The sequence below is a fragment of the Bufo gargarizans genome, chromosome 8 (genome assembly GCF_014858855.1).
Source record: "Bufo gargarizans isolate SCDJY-AF-19 chromosome 8, ASM1485885v1, whole genome shotgun sequence".
Lineage (NCBI taxonomy): Eukaryota > Metazoa > Chordata > Amphibia > Anura > Bufonidae > Bufo > Bufo gargarizans.
The window spans coordinates 47,123,486-47,141,477 of record NC_058087.1 but is presented as its reverse complement, the minus strand read 5'-3'; the positions used below and the strand labels follow the sequence as shown (position 1 = coordinate 47,141,477).

The window sequence follows — 17,992 nt, the reverse complement described above, 5'->3', positions numbered from 1 at the left end:
GTTCATCTTCTACTCCTACCAATTCCGTGTAGTCACTCGAGCACCAACTTTTATGTTGAGCACCGTGACTGCTGAGGAATTGTTTGGTTGAAATACATTGCAGATCCATCTTGTGATGTAGAAGGGACAGCTAACAGCCAACAGTTGTACAAATACTGTAGAATGATTTTCCATATGAATGAGGGCACTTTCTTTAACACACTGGTCACAAAATGACATTGGAAGGCCACCGATTACCATGATGTGTCTTCTCTGGCACCATCAGAGTCTGGTAACATATGGCAGGTTTACTGCCTAAATGTCTGCACCATCCCATTCCTCTGGATGTAGCTGCAAACTGAGAAAAAGGTGGGGTGAAAATGGGGGAATGGAAATTGCAGACTGAAACTTAGTGAAGTTTTTATTGTTTGTTTTAAGAGGACCTTTCACCTTGAAAAACATTGTGAACTAAGTATGCTTCCATGGAGAGCGGCGCCCGGGGATCTCACTGCACTTACTATTATCCCCGGGTGCCGCTCCGTTCTCCCGTTATGACCTCCGGTATGTTCACTCACTAAGTTATAGTAGGCGGTGTCTGCCCTTGTCCTGTGGGCGTCTCCTTCTCCTAGGCTGCAGCGCTGGCCAATCGCAGCGCACAGCTCACAGCCTGGGAGAAAAAAACCTCCCAGGCTGTGAGCTGTGCGCTGCGATTGGCCAGCGCTACAGCCTAGGAGTAGGAGACGCCCAGCAGAACAAGGGCAGTCTCCTCCTACTATAACCAAGAGTCCTAAGTCTCCGCCTACTATAACTTACCGGAGGGCATAACGGGAGAACGGAGCGGCTCCCGGGGATAATAGTAAGTGCAGTGAGATCCCCGGGCGCCGCTCTCCATGGCAGCATACTTCGTTCGCAATGTTTTTCAAGGTGAAAGGTCCTCTTTAAGGAAACCATTAACATAAGTAAGATAAATTGTTTCCAAGTGAAAGCAGTAATTATCAATCATATTATGACAGAAATAAGCAAACAGAGCCACGAATGAGCACGGAATAATATATATTCTTAGACTTGTCAATAAATAATTGCATACACATCAATAATCTCAAAGTATTAAGAAGACAACATAATCATACTTAAATAAACTACGTTTTATTCCACAGTGTAGACACCAGAAGCTAAGGGATCCCCAATAATGAAACGAGAAAACATACGTTCAGATGTCTCTGGAGCAGAAGGTGAATTCGTCTACTTTCTCTGAGTAAGGTATAATGAAAAATCTATATATAGACCTCGTATGAGGTTCCTTAGAGAAAATCCTGATGATAGTGTTCTTTATTAAAGGGGTTGTCCCATGAAAAATATTCTACAGTTTTCAAACCAGCACCTGGATCTGACTTCTTTTTTAATTGCATGTTATGAAAAATTTAACATAGCCACTAAGTTATTTAATAACATGTACCAGTATAGCGCCACCTGCTGTTTTTTTTCTTTTTCTTTGTCCTGCTCACTGAGAAGGCTGCACATGCTCAGTTTCATTCTTCAGCTGCCTCCTGAGCTGTGATAGGGAGAGCTGAGACACGCCCCTTATCTACTGCAGAAAAGACACTCCCCCTGAGCTGTGATAGGGGAAGCTGAGACACGCCCCTTTATCTGCTGCAGAAAAGACACTCCCCTTGAGCTGTTAGCTTGATTTAAATCTAGTAGAGCAATGAATGGGGAGATCGCTGGATCCATGTGAAATAGATTTTCATGTACTATTAGATGTCTGATTTTTATTTTTTACATTAGTCATGGAATAACCCCTTTAAGAGGTAAAGCAGGTAATGTGATGTGAAAAGCAATACAGAGCAACTGAGGGTGTCAATGTGGATTTAGTTATACTACATGTTATTAAGTTGTACTAATATATATATATATATATATATATATATAGTCTTGTAACATGCAGATCTCATTGGTTCTCCCTACCTGTTTCTTCTATTGCATGACACACCGAGTAATGGAGTAATGTCTTGATCCACCAGTGGGGCCACACGATCTTTCTTGAGGCTCCTGACTACTCAAACCCACACTAAACAAGTGCTGAAGATTCAACCAGACCATCCTGGATTTCAGTGGTGGACTGGGAATTTAAAGTGGCCTAAAAGATGCCCCATTATGTCCGTTGGTCAAAATTGACAAAAGGGGCAACACAAGTAGTTGAGGATAACACAAGTAGACGGGGCCAGCAGTACTGTAGTGCAGCAGAAAAAACTGCCCCAGCAGTACCAAACACCACAGTGCAGCACAAAATACTGCCACTCCTTCTACAGTATTCAACTGTATCACAATCCCGAGGACAGCGATACAGCTGAATTCAAGAGGGCACATGTGGCTGCCAGCCAAGTGCATAAGTACCTCATGCACTAATTACTACTGAGAGCATGAAATCATTATGTGTTCAGCTGGGGACCATGATTAGGGATCAGGTGGTCCCCTGAGCATCAGCCCACCAGAAAATTTGCCTGTAGGGTCTGTGATCTGTCTGCCCCTACTGAATTTCTACCACTGTCCCAGGATGTATTTTGACCTCTTGCATACTGATATCTAACATTGACATGGCTAGTGATAGCTACATTTAAGAGTCTTTTTTAGATGCCCTGATATGGGGTCATGAAAAGTGACGCTCACCAATATAGCCAATCAGTGTTCATTTAAAGGGTCTTTACACTGGACAATAAATACTGTATAGTTTCTCTGAATGTTGCCCTGCCGGTCCCCAGCCACTTTTTGGGCAAAATTGCTTAAACCCCTGTGGCCCCATTCACAGGATTATCCTGCCAAGATGGGACTGTTGTTTACTGCATATACATTACACTGGGTGGTACGTTTGATTGGGTACTGTTGTACTAGTAGCTATTTTATTGACACTACCATATGGCTGGCCTAATTTTCTGGTTCATTTTGTATGGTAGGTCCAACACTTTCAGTAATTCTATTGTGCTGGCACAACTATTTGGTCTACTATTCTTCATAGGTTCATGGTGGGGAATAACAGCAGTGTAGCAGCCCCTTGTAGGTACTAAGTCAGACTGGAGTGGTGTCAGCCGGCATTATACACCACTACTACTACTACTACTGTATACTACTACACCAATACTTAAGACAATGATCAGGAACAACCATTCATTCCTGATCATTGCCACCTCATTTAGCTGCATTCACATGGGGAAGAATGATCGCTACTGTAATCATTTATTCCCATACAGATTTAATGTTTGTCAGCCCCACATCCCTGTATACACAGGGCAATGTGCTGCCCACAAACAACAATTCTAGGCTCAATCACCCAAGGAATGGCCAGTTATTGGGATCAAGCATTTGTATTAAGTTTATCCTCAATATTTGTCCCAATCCTTGGCCTATGTAAAAAGTCATTGAGAACACAGGAACATCTTTAAGTTATAATCAGGACTAGTTTTAGATGTGTGGGTAGGATAATATTTGATGGAGCGTGTTATGTGCTTCTATGCTTCCATGAATGAGGCTGCTCAATAGCAGCTAGCCATTTTAATGGCTCCCAAAAGACATCCTTAGAGTAATGACTCGAATAGGGACTATTATATGGAGGACATGGTGGTTCAAGACAACACTCCATGCAGGCGTTGAGCATGTATTGTACTGGAGGAAGCAGGCAGGTGGAACTCAGGCAGGTGGAACTCTAAATTTCTCAGCACCACAGGAAAGTAAGCATTCAGAAGTAAATCCAACCCATAGTTAAGTCAATGGCCCAGATTCAAGAAGCACTTGCGCGGGAACAAGTGTGATTTGCGCCGCGCAAGTACTGATTTGCTCCTATGCAAATTTGCGGCTGATTCTGTAAACCAGTTAAGCCTGAAATGCGGCCATTTTCCCGCGCACGCAGCCTAGCTGTTCCTGCGCAATTTTCGTGCAATTTTGCGCGGGGTGTAAGTTGCGCCTTCATGGAATTCCCTCAGCGAATATGCAAATTAGGTACTGCCGATGATTCAGAAACATGCGCGTGTGATGCGCATCTTGCGCTGGAAGCGTGCAAGCTTTTTTCCCTGGGCAAACTTGCTCCTGTTAAAAGCAGGGGCAAGTTAGCAAAAGATGGCCAAATGTCTCATATCATTTAATTTCTTCTGGATGTCATCCCAGGTACGCACTTCATTACCCAGGGCATTGATGTCCAGGGCAATGGCTTCATATATAGCCCTCCTTTGGGCAATGGTGGTGTTTGCCCGCTGGGCACCATATAGGACTTCCTTATGCTGCTGGAGTGCAGCAATCAGGATGTCCATCTCTGCAGCCACAAAGTTGGCCTTCCTTATTTTGGTCCCTTTGGGAGGTGCCATGTCTTGCAAAAGGGCTGAATTTCCTTGCTCAGGGGGGGGTAGGAAAAAGCAGGATGAAATTCAGCAAAGAACCTGCGCAAGTCTGCTCCTATTTATTTGCTCAGTGCAAGCAGCTGAGCAGGATTTGCCCTGAAATTATGCTAGCAAACCTCTGCTGAGCCGAAGATTCCTCATTTACATAGGGGCACACCCACTTTGACTTGCACGGCCTTGCGCCCTCAGCTTTGCCTTAAACAGGAGCAAATTAAATGAACAAACGATTCCTGAATCAGGTGGCAATTTGGCAAAATTGCTCCAGCGCAGAGAAATTCAGCTGAGCGGCTCAGGTGTAAGTAATGGGCAAATCTACCTGAATCTGGGCCAATGTGTGGATTTCAAAGGGAGCGTCCGGGTGAAGCTTTTATCCAAGAACATTACACAAAACAAGGGAAGCACATTCTGTGTGCAGCATTTTAGATCTTTCTTAGTCGTCTTTGGATACTTTCATTGATCACAATCACCAAACCTTAGTGGAATTATGTAAGAATTTTGTGCAAATGATCAGCAGTAAGCCACAGCAACCAATACATACATAACCCATTGAAACCTAATAGGGGGTTGGTTGCTGCGGACTGTAATAAATGTTCTACCTTCACTACAGCATAAAGTAAACCGCATTAAATGTGACAAGAACATGCTAGTTACCTAATCACTAAACACAAATCCATTTCATATGATCATTCCATTCAAAACATCACAATAAATGAATTTAACAGCAGCAGCGTAATCCTTCAAAGACATATTGACTTGCCAATTTCCTAATTTTACTAATTTTTCCCCCTAGGAAAATTTAATGCATAGTCCTTTATTTAAAAATATGGTGCATGCATGAGCTGCTGTATGAACACCAAACATAATGTTAAAATACTCTGTATACTGTGACCAGCTAGAATATGTATGTAAAGACCGGTATGCACTGACTTTCGAGTCACTGTAACAGGATCTCTCAGCATGCATGTATAAGTATGGACATATCTGTCAGTAGTATAATGAAGTCTTGTTGACGTAAGCAGATTGACATGGCTCTGATGGAGCTATGTGACACACATGGATCCATGAGCAATTCGATAAGCAGCTTTGGCAAGTCCTGCACATATCATACAGGTCTGTAGTGTAGTTGGGACGATGACAGAAAGTAAGAGAATGCTTGGCTGTGGACGGAAGGGTCAGAGTTGGAAGTCATGGAAGGAAATTACAGCGTGCCCATCCCGGTAACCTCAGACGTCAGCCTGAAAGAGAGAACGGCATGGGGAAGCACAAGAGGAGAAGTGTGGCAAGAAGAAGATGGTAATGACCAGCCGGGAGTAGTTAAGGTGTAGAAATAGAGAAAAGCACGGAAGCAACAGATGGGATTGTGAAGGTAAAAAGAAAGACAGTATATAAGTAGAAGTAAAACAAAGTCAAAGTACATCCTGCATTGTACAAACACCGGCAATTGTTATCTGTCTTCTGCTACATGTTGTAGAGTAGTAGTGTAGTGAAGCTGAGCTCGTTGTGAGAAAGTGTTCTATGAAAAAAACAAGACTGAAGATGGTTTTTCTCTCTATTGTAGGGGTTGGAAACAGCTGAAAGAACCTATTAAAAGGAGTTGTCCAGGCTTTTACTATTGATGACCTATATTCAGGATTGGTCATCAATATCAGATCGGCAGGGGTCCAACACCCATTATCCCCGCCGATCAGCTGTATGAGGAGACGGCACGCGCAGTGCGCGCGTGCCGTCTCCTTTCTCCCTTCCTGTCCACTGCTACTGTCTATGGTCTTCGCCATAGGCAGCAGCACTGGACAGGAAGAGAGAAGGGAGACGGCACATGCGCACTGCACGTGCCGTCTCCTCATACAGCTGATCGGTGGGGTGCCGGGTGCCAGACCCCTGCCGATTTGATATTGATGACCTATCCTGAGGATAGTAGAAAAGATGTAGGCTACAGCAGCATCTCCACCAACTTCTTTATTCAGGTTTCCAAAGTACGGTACAAAAATGCGGTTCAAAAATGCAACGTTTCGGCTAGGTGTAGCCTTTGTCATGCTTGACAAAGGCTACACCTAGCCGAAACGTTGCATTTTTGTACCGCATTTTTGTACCGCACTTTGGAAACCTGAATAAAGAAGTTGGTGGAGATGCTGCTGTAGCCTACATCTTTTCTACTACGCTAATTTGGACCGCCTTGGATCTGGGGTCTTTCGGCTCAGCTGTTGCATTCCACTGTCCCAGCTCTGGTAAACCTATTGTGGGTGCTGCTCTTAACCTTCGTTTTTTTGCTATCCTGAGGATAGGTCATCAATAGTAAAAGCCAGGACACCCCCTTTAAACAAAATACGGTTTACTTATAAAGTTCCTATAGGTACTTGTAGAACTTTGCATGTATTCATATATGCAAAGATATGATTGATTAATGGAGAATATATAATGATAAAGTTAAACATTAAGAGTGAAGATTTTTTATGATGCCATACTTTCTTTTTACGTGTATCTGCTCTGAAGTAACTGTGATGTTGTTCTGCACTGGAAGATTTATTGGTTCTAAAACACTAGACGTTCTTTGGAAAATGACATAAGAATTGTACAGCACTTAGTCTATTAAAGCAGATAAGTAACTGAATGTAATTAGATTATTTGCTTCTGAGAATTACACAAAAATTGTTGTTCCCTGGCTTACAAGGTGTTTTAATCACAAATGTAAAGCTCACCTATTGAATACAGCATGACATTATTACAAGAGAAGGTAAATGCATGCCATCATTTCATCACAAGGGAGTTTACATCTCATTTATGACCTATGTGACCCCCACCAATCCTGAGAATGAAGAGACTGCAGCGCTGAGTCCTATTCACTGATTATTTCTGCACAGTATCTCCCAGGTCACCCAGCTGTGCAGGGAACTGCAGCATCAACCAACTTGAATGAATGGGGCTGGGCCGTCCCATCTATGGCTTCTGACTAGAATTGATATTATTGTATTCTGTTATATTTATCCATGAAACTTAGTGTACTTTGCTGCCATCTAGTGGTGATTGTTATATTTGGTTTTATGTAAGTTATCTATGGTTGTATTTCATTATCTGTCCCTCTCCTAGTGTGTCCATCTCCCATACCATGTAGATTGTAAGCCCTCACGGTCAGGGCCCTCTCTCCTTCTGTACCAGTTTGTAACTCGTCTTGTTCATGCTTAGTGCAATTGTCTGTATTATGTATGTGTACCCCTTTTCATATGTACAGTGCTATGGAATGAATGTCGATTTAATAATAAATAATAATAATATGTCATTCATCTTGTAACTCCTCTTCTGTGAGCTCATATCATGTGTCCTGCAGTCTCTTCCTGTTTGTCAGACATGCATCACAGAGCTGAAGAGAGGATTTTCCTTTTACCTCTATCATCATTCCTCAAGGTGTATTCAATAAACTACCTAAAGGCATAAACATTGAATCTCCCTCACTGGAATTCTACATGCAACTGGTGTCGCTTGGGAAATGATTACAGTTGCTTGTACAAGAGATTACCACTCACACTAATCAGAGACTTATCTCATGTACATTGGTGGCAGAATAGTGGTCAGTGGCAATTTTTGCACATCTTGGTGTCCTGGATTACCATTTTGCAGGGATGCTTTAGGAGGGGACACAGACCTATAGCTTATAGATTCTTGCAATCAATCCTATGGAAGCAATGTATGGCTGGAAAGCATAATCTACATATTTGCTTGGTCACCAAATATGACTCAATCAATTAGCCTTGGCATTAGATAGTAAGTGTATTCACTGACCATTTCATAGGTTTGCATCCATGACAATGTGAGGTCACATATGAAGAGCCTTGTTCGGGTAGGGGCAAAAGTAAAACCAATAATGTAAAAAAATGACATATTTGCAAATGTAACATATTAGGGCTAATGGACACAACAAGGCTCAGACGGAAAAAGTCCCTAATTATGGACCCAAAGGCATTCTGTGTGCTGTCGTCAGGTGCCTCTTTAAGAAATAAAAATATACACGTACAGTTGCAAGAAAAAGTATGTGAACCCTTTGGAATTATATGGATTTCTGCACAAATTTGTCATAAAATGTAATCTGATCTTAATCTAAGTCACAACAATAGACAATCACAGTCTGCTTAAACTAATAACACACGAAGAATTAAATGTTACCATGTTTTTATTGAACACAAAATGTGAACATTCACAGTGCAGGTGGAAAAAGTATGTGAACCCCTAGACTAATGACATCTCCAAGAGCTTATTAGAGTGAGGTGTCAGCCAACTGGAGTCCAATCAATGAGATGAGATTGGAGGTGTTGGCTACAGCTGCCCTGCCCTATAAAAAACACACACCAGTTCTGGGTTTGCTTTTCACAAGAAGCATTGCCTGATGTGAATGATGCCTCACACAAAAGAGCTCTCAGAAGACCTACGATTAAGAATTGTTGACTTGCATAAAGCTGGAAAGGGTTATAAAAGTATCTCCAAAAGCCTTGCTGTTCATCAGTCCACGGTAAGACAAATTGTCTATAAATGGAGAAAGTTCAGGACTGCTGCTACTCTCCCTAGGAGTGGCTGTCCTGTAAAGATGACTGCAATAGCACAGCGCAGACTGCTCAATGAGGTGAAGAAGAATCCTAGAGTGTCAGCTAAAGACTTACAAAAGTCTCTGGCATATGCTAACATCCCTGTTAGCGAATCTACGATACATAAAATACTAAACAAGAATGGATTTCATGGGAGGATACCACAGAGAAAGCCACTGCTGTCCAAAAAAAACATTGCTGCACGTTTACAGTTTGCACAAGAGCACCTAGATGTTCCACAGCAGTACTGACAAAATATTCTGTGGACAGATAAAACCAAAGTTGGGTTGTTTGGAAGAAACACACAACACTATGTATGGAAAAAAAGAGGCACAGCACACCAACATCAAAACCTCATCCCAACCGTGAAGTATGGTGGTGAGGGCATCATGGTTTGGGGCTGCTTTGCTGTGTCAGGGCCTGGACGGATTGCTATCATCGAAGGAAAAATGAATTCCCAAGTTTATTAAGACATTTTGCAGGAGAACTTAAGGCCATCTGTTTACCAGCTGAAGCTCAACAGAAGATGGATGTTGCAACAGGACAATGAGCCAAAGCATAGAAGTAAATCAACAACAGAATGGCTTAACCAGAAGAAACTATGCCTTCTGGAGTGGCCCAGTCAGAGTCCTGACCTCAACCCGATTGAGATGCTGTGGCATGACCTCAAGAAAGCGATTCACACCAGACATCCCAAGAATATTGCTGAACTGAAACAGTCCTGTAAAGAGGAATGGTCAAGAATTACTCCTGATCATTGTGCACGTCTGATCTGCAACTACAAGAAACGTTTGGTTGAAGTTATTGCTGCCAAAGGAGGTTCAACCAGTTATTAAATCCAAGGGTTCACATACTTTTTCCACCTGCACTGTGAATGTTTACATGGTGTGTTCAATAAAACATGGTGGCATTTAATTCTTTGTGTGTTATTAGTTTAAGCAGACTGTGATTGTCTATTGTTGTGACTTAGATGAAGATCACATCACATTTTATGACCAATTTGTGCAGAAATCCATATCATTCCAAAGGGTTCACATACTTTTTCTTGCAACTGTAATATATATATATGTAATACAGCATTAGAAGCACATGCCGTTATTTTATAAACTCCATGAAGGAAAAAAAGCAGTGCATGCCTTTGCGTACAATCAGAGGCAGATAGAGGTACAGCATGGGCCTCCACCAGGTTACGGGCATGGTACTACATAAATCCCTAATACTGCAGTCCGAATGAAACTTTAGGAAACAGCAGACAGTATGTTATGTTAATGTTATTTTAAGGAATGTTAAATTCAGTATTTCTAGCTTTAGTTTTAGTTTGTAGTAAAGCCATAACTATTTACTATGCCCCCAGTTTTATAAAAGTCTTCACACTGCACAGTATAGTGTGTCTGCAAAATTGCTTACCTGGCGTTGATGAGGTACTGAGCAAGGCTGATGTTAGCTGGGCTTCCAGTGATAGTGATCTGACGCTCTGCTGACCCCTCCATGGCACTGGCTATTTTGATTTGTGCTCCAGACATCTGTCGAATTTCATTGATTTTGGTCCCTTGGCGTCCGATGATGCAGCCTATTAGCTGAAAAATTTAGAAAAGTCTGAAAAATATCCAGATATGAAAGAGTGCAGGCACTGCAATTGCCATAAGACATACTACCAAAAGACTAAGGCTACTTTCACACTAGCGTTTTTGCTGGATCCGGCAGAGTTCAGTAAAATTGCTTCCGTTATTGATAATACAACCGTCTGCATCCGTTATGAATGGATCCAGTTGTATTATCTTTAACATACCCAAGACGGATTCGTCATGAACGCCATTGAAAGTCAATGGAGGACAGATCAGTTTTCTATTGTGTCAGAGAAAATGGATCCGTCTCCATTGACTTGCATTGTGGGTCATCCGTTTTGCTCCGCATCCTAGGACGCAAAGCAAACTGCAGCATGCTTCGGTTTGCTTTCCAGTATGAGAACGGAATGGAATGCATTTTGGAGAATTCCGTTCTGTTCAGTTACGTTTTGTCCCCACTGACAATGAATGGGGACAAAACGGAAGCTTTTTTTCCCGGTATTGAGCCCCTATGACGTATCTCAATACCGGAAAATAGAAATGCTAGTGTGAAAGTAGCCATACTGATAGTGAATCTAGATTATGACCCCGACTAGGGACAGTGAGTGATGAGAATGATACATTTTATTCACCGAATTCCGTACAATACAACAAAAGTTTGTAGGTATCTGATAAAATACCAAATTTATGGGAAGGCCATGTGACCAATAGATGTGACATCACAGGCCAAGGAAGATGCCGCAGCACTTGCCCGAGGGCCAAGACGCCCTCTACAAGCTAATCAGCCAGGGTGTTAGGAGTACAGCCACCACTAATATAATATTGATTACCTATCCTAAGGATAGGTCATCAATACTTAAGCCCTAGAAATCCCCTTTAATGGAGTAGACATCAATGCTATGTCCCAGCTACTACTGGCAAATGGTCAGATATGTCACCATCAATTGGCTTAAAAAGAAAAAACTTTCCTGCTAATGTTACTCTGTAAAACAGAAAAATGTTTCAGAACGTTCCCTTTGAGGAACGTTCACTGCCTGCTATCTGGATATGGACCATGTCATCTTCTGATTTTCTGACTCTAAAACCAAATGGCATCGAGCCCTTAAGTCATCTGGGCTGTTGCAATACATAAAAGAATGTTCTGATATCATGTGCACATCCCTTGTCATGGCCAAGTAGGATATATTTGTATTAATCACTAGCAGAAGGACCTGGCTTTGAACGGGTATATTTAATCTATTTCATTTAAAGGGAGTCTGTCATCAGCATTTCAATTTTTTAACCCTTCCCACAGCTCCCTAGCATGCTTACAGTTAATAAAAACGTTACCTCTGGCATCAATCCTGGACTTATAAAACCATCAAAAACGATCTTTATAACATATGCAAATGAGTCGTTTTTGATGGTTTTATAAGTCCAGGATTGATGCCAGAGGTAACGTTTTTATTAACTGTAAGCATGCTAGGGAGCTGTGGGAAGGGTTAAAAAAGTGAAATGCTGATGACAGACTTCCTTTAATGCTTGTGTGTGTCGTTAAAAGATATTAATAGTATTCCCCATAACAGTGATTTCTACAGCACCCCGCCCCTTTAACAGTGAACTCCACAGTCCCCCACCACATAACACTGACCCTCCCCACAGTGCCCCGCCACTTTAAAATGGGACCTCCACAGCAGCCCATCACCTTAATTTTGACCTTCACAGCAGCCCGCCCCTTTAACAGTGAGTTTCACAGCACCCCACTCCCTTGACAGTGACCTCCTCAGGGTCCAGCCCCCCTAACAGTGACCTTCACAGTACCCTGCTTACTTATCAGTGACCTCACAGTACCCTGCTGCCTTAACAGTGACGTCCACAGCAGTTGCCCCTTTAGTAGTGGCCCCTGCCCCCTTAACAGTGACCTCCACAGTGTCTGCCCCTTTAACAGTGACCTCTACAGTGGCCTTCCCCCTGAACAGTAACATCCACAGTGAACGCCTCTTTAACAGTGACCTTCACAGTGCCCGCCCCTTTAACAGTGACCGCCACACTGTGCACTGTCCACACCTGCCTCTTTAATGCTAGGGCTACACGACGACATGTGTCGCGCAACATTTTGTCCGAACAATGTTTATAATGATAGGCTATGGTGTCGCACTGCGACATGTGACATGCTGCGACTGTGTCACGACAGTCACAAAAACTCCACCCAAGATGTATTCTTCTGCAACTGTCGCGTTGCAGTCGCAGCATGTCACATGTCGTGCGACACATGTAGCAGTCTAGTTGTGCCCTATGTGTCGTGCGACATATTGTCGCGCGACACATGTCGTCGTGTAGCCCTAGCCAAAAGCTGACCTACAGCAGTAAAGAAAAAGGGCTGGATTGTTATGGAAACCTGGAGTAAAACTGTGTGTATGTGAAGACTAAGGGCCTGCGAGCTTCTATTGGCTGATAAGAGACATGTGACCATGTGTATGGCAGTTGGGATATGAAGAGAAAGACTTGCAGGCTTGTATTGGCTAATGCAGGTAATTTTTTGGGAATATCTCAGGAACGGTACGTCCTAGAGAGCAGAGATCTGGTCTAAAACCTTCCCGGACACCTGATGTACATGTGTGCCATATTTGGTGAAGATTGGTCCAGTCGTTTGGTCGCGCATAAAGAACAGAAAGACGTCGGAACAGACAGAAATTCATTGTGTACCGGTATGTTACCTCCACAGTATTCTTTCCCAGATAGTAAGTAATATGTGTACCAAGTTTAGTAGAAATTGATCGATGAGTTTTTGAGTTACAGAGCAATATGTGTGGAGCAAAAAAAGTTGGAGCATACAAACTCCATGCAGCTGCTGTGTAGGGGCGTATGACCCCCTAAAAGATTTATTTCCAGGTAGCAAGAGATGTGTATACAAAGTTTCATTGAAATCAATGGTTGCGTTTTTGAGTGATCGCCAAACATACATACATACACACACACATATATACTGTACGTCCTTCTTTATATATATAGATTATGAAAATGAAGCTAAAGTAGGACAGAAACAAAGGATCATACTCACATCATTTGGTATGGTGAGTTCATGAGTACTTGCCTGGGGATTGGCATCCATACCTATTATATGAAGAAAGTATATTAGAGTAACGTCATTGTTTCCATACATCCCAGTTCCACTGCTCCCATTTGTAGCTCACCTGTTCCTTCTTGCTATCTCTTACTTGAGATCAGAATGTCAACATGCCTTGGAGCTTAGTTTGGCATCTGTCACATTAGGTCATATTATCCAACATGTACTTAATTTTCAGAAAAAAACTGCCAAAGTTCAAGTGGACACTATGGATACTCTCACCTTTCTCAAGAACTACGTACTTACCTGAACTCTGTATGGGTGTTTGCCAGATTGTTATTGTTAAAATAAACCACTAAATGATTGATATTGCTACTTACTAAATCCGTACCTCAAAAATTGTATTAAATCACTAAATCAACCACAATGTTTTAGATTGCTGAACTCTAAATGTAAATTAATCAAAATATATTGATTTCCAAAGATACCACTTAACAGTGTCAAGCAGTGAAGTATAAAAACAGTAAAGTGCTAGAAAAATCTCTAAAACATAGGATCAGTAAATGCCTTTAGAGTAATCTAACACAAAGCATCTGTAATAACCAAGACTAAGTACCGTACAATAACTTCATACACAGGAAGAAGTCAATATTTTAATATCTAATATGTATGGTGATTTATTTTTATAATTTTGGCAACAGAGTGTTGATACTGAAAAATCTTTCATGCCAGAAAGGTCTACAACACTTCCAAATTACTCAACAGCCTATCAAAGACAAAAACTTGCTATATCTCATGTGACCTATTTCCCTTAGAAGTACTATTATTTGGTACCAATGTATAACTTAATATTTACTACTTAAAGGGGAAGGGTGTCCTTTATTCGGTGTCCTTTCTGGAGGACCCAGCATGTCTGTGCACAAGACTGCTCATTGATTTCAATGGAAAGTATATACCGTAATTCTTTATGTCTCTAGGAGAGCTGCTGGGGAATTGAAGATTTTAATAAAAGTTAATTATGTTGAATTGTTATATGTATTTTAAGCGATTTTATTTCATTTTTATTTTTTTTAAGTTTCCTGAATTTGCCATATTGGAGGCACACAAATCCTTGATGTAATGTCTAAATGAAGCAGGAGGGTTGTGTTTTATGACATCTGCAATGAACAGTAGACTAATACAGTCTCCAGAAAGACTGGAATACAGCCTGTCCTTATGTGACCAGGAAGCCGCATACTTAGCTTAGAATTGTATAGATTTAATATGCCTATACCCCTTCAATGGTTGTTGGCTGAACACTTGTTTGACCGACAGACATTTTTCCAGGCTCCCCCATACACATAAAGGATCAGCCAAGTGCGTATGCATTTTCAACAGGAGAGCAAAAGGATCAGACATTGGAATTCAACGCTCCTTGTCTCTCCTGATCTCATCTGTCAGTGGAGAGAGTCAGGAGCTTCAATTACACATTAGATTGTTGGCCAAACCTGCCTTTTTTGAAGGGGCACTAGTGTGCATGGGGGACTTTACTCTCCTGCTATATCTAGGTCAGTCTATCCCCCAACCTGTAATGATAACTTTGCTAACCCTGCCCCAATCTACTCTGCAAAGCTGAAAAGTCTACAAAAATTCAGTGTCCTGATTTTTTGTAGACTGGGTCTCAATCCTAACATATTATTAATTTGGTAACTAAAATCAATGCATCATGTTTGCTTGCCTATAAATTTCTGCCTTACATCCCCAATTGTTTTGCATTATGTTGTATCCAAGCAAAATAATGGGGTTAAAAAAGACATAACTCACAACGGTAAAATATATAACTCTCTACTCTGCCAAATTCTATTCTCCAGTGCTCACATTTTTCCATTAATTTCCAAGCTGTGTTTATGCTGAAAAAATACCACTAATAAATTATCAGATTTAACAACTGCAACATCCACAGTAGGATATATCTGATCCAGATTTTGTGCGTAAATGATCATAGCTGTTTTAAACTGTGGATTGAAACTTGACATGAAAATAGACAATGAATTGATGTCGAAATATTTGACTGTGAAATGGTCTATTTATTGAAAATGTAAGCCAATGAAGGATTCACAGGATGGATCATTACTGATTTTGTGATTGATAAAAAATGATGTGTTCAATGCAAATGTCTCCACCACCTTCCAACCCTTCATAGTTGGTCCACAATCTTCAATTCTTCCCCTGACTTGATTAATATGTGAATCTTATCTAGAGATTATCCACGTTAAGTAGTGGAGGCACCAATATATCTAGTCCTGCTATGAGTGTTTTACCTGCTGACTGGCCCATCAAGTTTTGAGCTTCTTCAGAGGAATGTAAGGGCAGCTTTTCTCCTAAGGAGAAAGAAGAGATACATTTAACTTTCTTGCCCTTGAGAATATTAATGTTTTGCATCATCTAAAAAAGCTCATAAATTGATGAGAAAATGGAATAAATCCATCATTATTTCTAATACAAAGCACTATGTCTACCAAAAAAACGCTAGTAGTTATCTAAAACCCAGCCATTTATTATGGAGTGCAAGCTGATGGAGTTATCAGAACATTACTAATTGTAGTGTATTCAAAAGAAAATTAGTGCATAAAAAAAACGACAAATGGACAAAAAAAGTGAAATGCCTGAGACGTGAGAAGAGAAAAGAAGGAAGACTCTAGAACGGGAAAGTTGGGTACGTACCAGGGAAAGCAGGGGTGGTCTGTCCGAGGGGAGTAAAGGGGGTTTGCTGCATGGCCAACTGGTGGAGCTTGGTCAACTGCTGAGGGGTAGGAGGGACATTAGAACTAAGAAGGTTATTGTTAGAGAGTACAAGAAGTCACAGGCACAAGAAAACAGAGTCAAATAATAAAATAAAACAAATCACCAGGTTACCATGGGACATACACACACAATGTAGAGGAGAAGGAGCTTGGCCCAAAATGGGCAAGAAACACGTGAGCTGGAAAGTCCCCTTTACATCTTTTGCCAAAATCACATATATTTGTAATATGGAGCAGTAGGGCATTTTTTATGGTGTTCATATGTTTGTACTCGCACATTAGCAGGAGCCTCCATGCTGCCCATACTTGGCAGTCATATAGACTAAAAGATAAGCAACAAAACCAAAAGCTATGCACTTAGGGCTGGTCACACAAAGCCTAATCAGATAGCCAATTTGACTGCCAGGTCAAGAAGAAGCCATATTTTTGGGGAGATAACTAGCAAAGCAATTGCCAAATGTTGTAAAACCACTGGACATTTTTACTACCCATGCATTGTTGGCACATCTGTAATATCACACTAGATGCATTCAATGATACCTCCAACTTTATGGTGGAACAGGCCAACAGGGATTGGTATTATGGACTAGTTTTTGATCAGGAGATTTCACAAACAGCAGCAACACAAAATGTACAAATGCAGGTCCTTATGAAAGGCTGTAGTATTTGATAATGTATGAAGATGTGACTATTGTATGGGCTGTGTGCACAGTATACACATTGGCCATATAGAATAATTATGACATTTTTGCCTAGAATTTGTAATACTTACATTATGTGTTCCCGTTTTACCCTGTATAAATATAAGTAGTAATACTAATACACTTTGTAAAAATGATATAGCATAAACCTGCTGAAACCAAGTCCTCTTTCCATTGTGGCATACATTCCATGGCTGCCCACCGAGTAACAAATACAGAGCTCCCATCTCAGACATATTAATATTATGATCTAATATTAATTATCAGTAACATCAGCATGCTGGGCAAGAAAGTGTAAGGAAGAGGAGGGTGATAGAAAATGAGAGATGAGAACTCACATCAGGGTGGGGGATTGCGTACTGTCCTTGGATAGAATAGGCCTGAAACAGAAGCGGAAATAAAATCAGAGTGGTATACAGATATGGAAAGACAGCCAAAGAGAAGAAGTCTATGAATGAGTCCTAATGGACCCAAGAATCTACAATGCAACACTTTTAAACTATTTCCTACTATGGAATCACGCATGCTTCCCATTCAGAAACTAGGAGAATGACAAATGTTATCAGTGATGCTGGCCGTCACATGCACAATGGGGGTCATTGACTAAAGACTGGCGCTTAACACGCCAGTCTTAGTGAAAACCCTGCTGGAGGAAGATCCGACCAATTTATTAAGTGGCACATGCCTCTTAAATATGGCACATCTAATGTTGTCCATGCTCCAGCAAAAAAGAAGCAGGAGAGGTAGAAAATACAAAAATGTTTTGCACACAACGCCATTTCTGGCAACTTTTGTGACTTTTTGTAAAGTGACTGTTGTAAAACTATGGTAAATGACCCCCGTTGTGTACAACTTTATATATCTACAACATAGCAATTGCTATAATTTGTAGCTTACTGCAATCTTTGTCAATACCAATGTGCAGAAGCCATGCAACAAATGGAACTCAGTCTACACTCAAA

General features: G+C 41.2%; 1 protein-coding gene across 1 annotated transcript in view; it reads right to left on the bottom strand.

The window, feature by feature from the left end:
• Positions 1 to 245: 245 nt before the first annotated feature.
• The window catches only part of PCBP3 (poly(rC) binding protein 3), a 68,208-nt gene continuing 50,461 nt past the window's right edge, over positions 246 to 17,992 (bottom strand). The window contains exons 9-14 of the mRNA XM_044303902.1: positions 17,369 to 17,410; positions 16,250 to 16,325; positions 15,847 to 15,906; positions 13,541 to 13,593; positions 10,343 to 10,512; positions 246 to 337 (exon numbers count right to left, since the gene is read on the bottom strand). Of these exons, the coding sequence (XP_044159837.1) occupies positions 295 to 337; positions 10,343 to 10,512; positions 13,541 to 13,593; positions 15,847 to 15,906; positions 16,250 to 16,325; positions 17,369 to 17,410 (444 nt within the window). The 3' untranslated portion in view covers positions 246 to 294. The remainder of the gene's footprint in view (positions 338 to 10,342; positions 10,513 to 13,540; positions 13,594 to 15,846; positions 15,907 to 16,249; positions 16,326 to 17,368; positions 17,411 to 17,992) is intronic.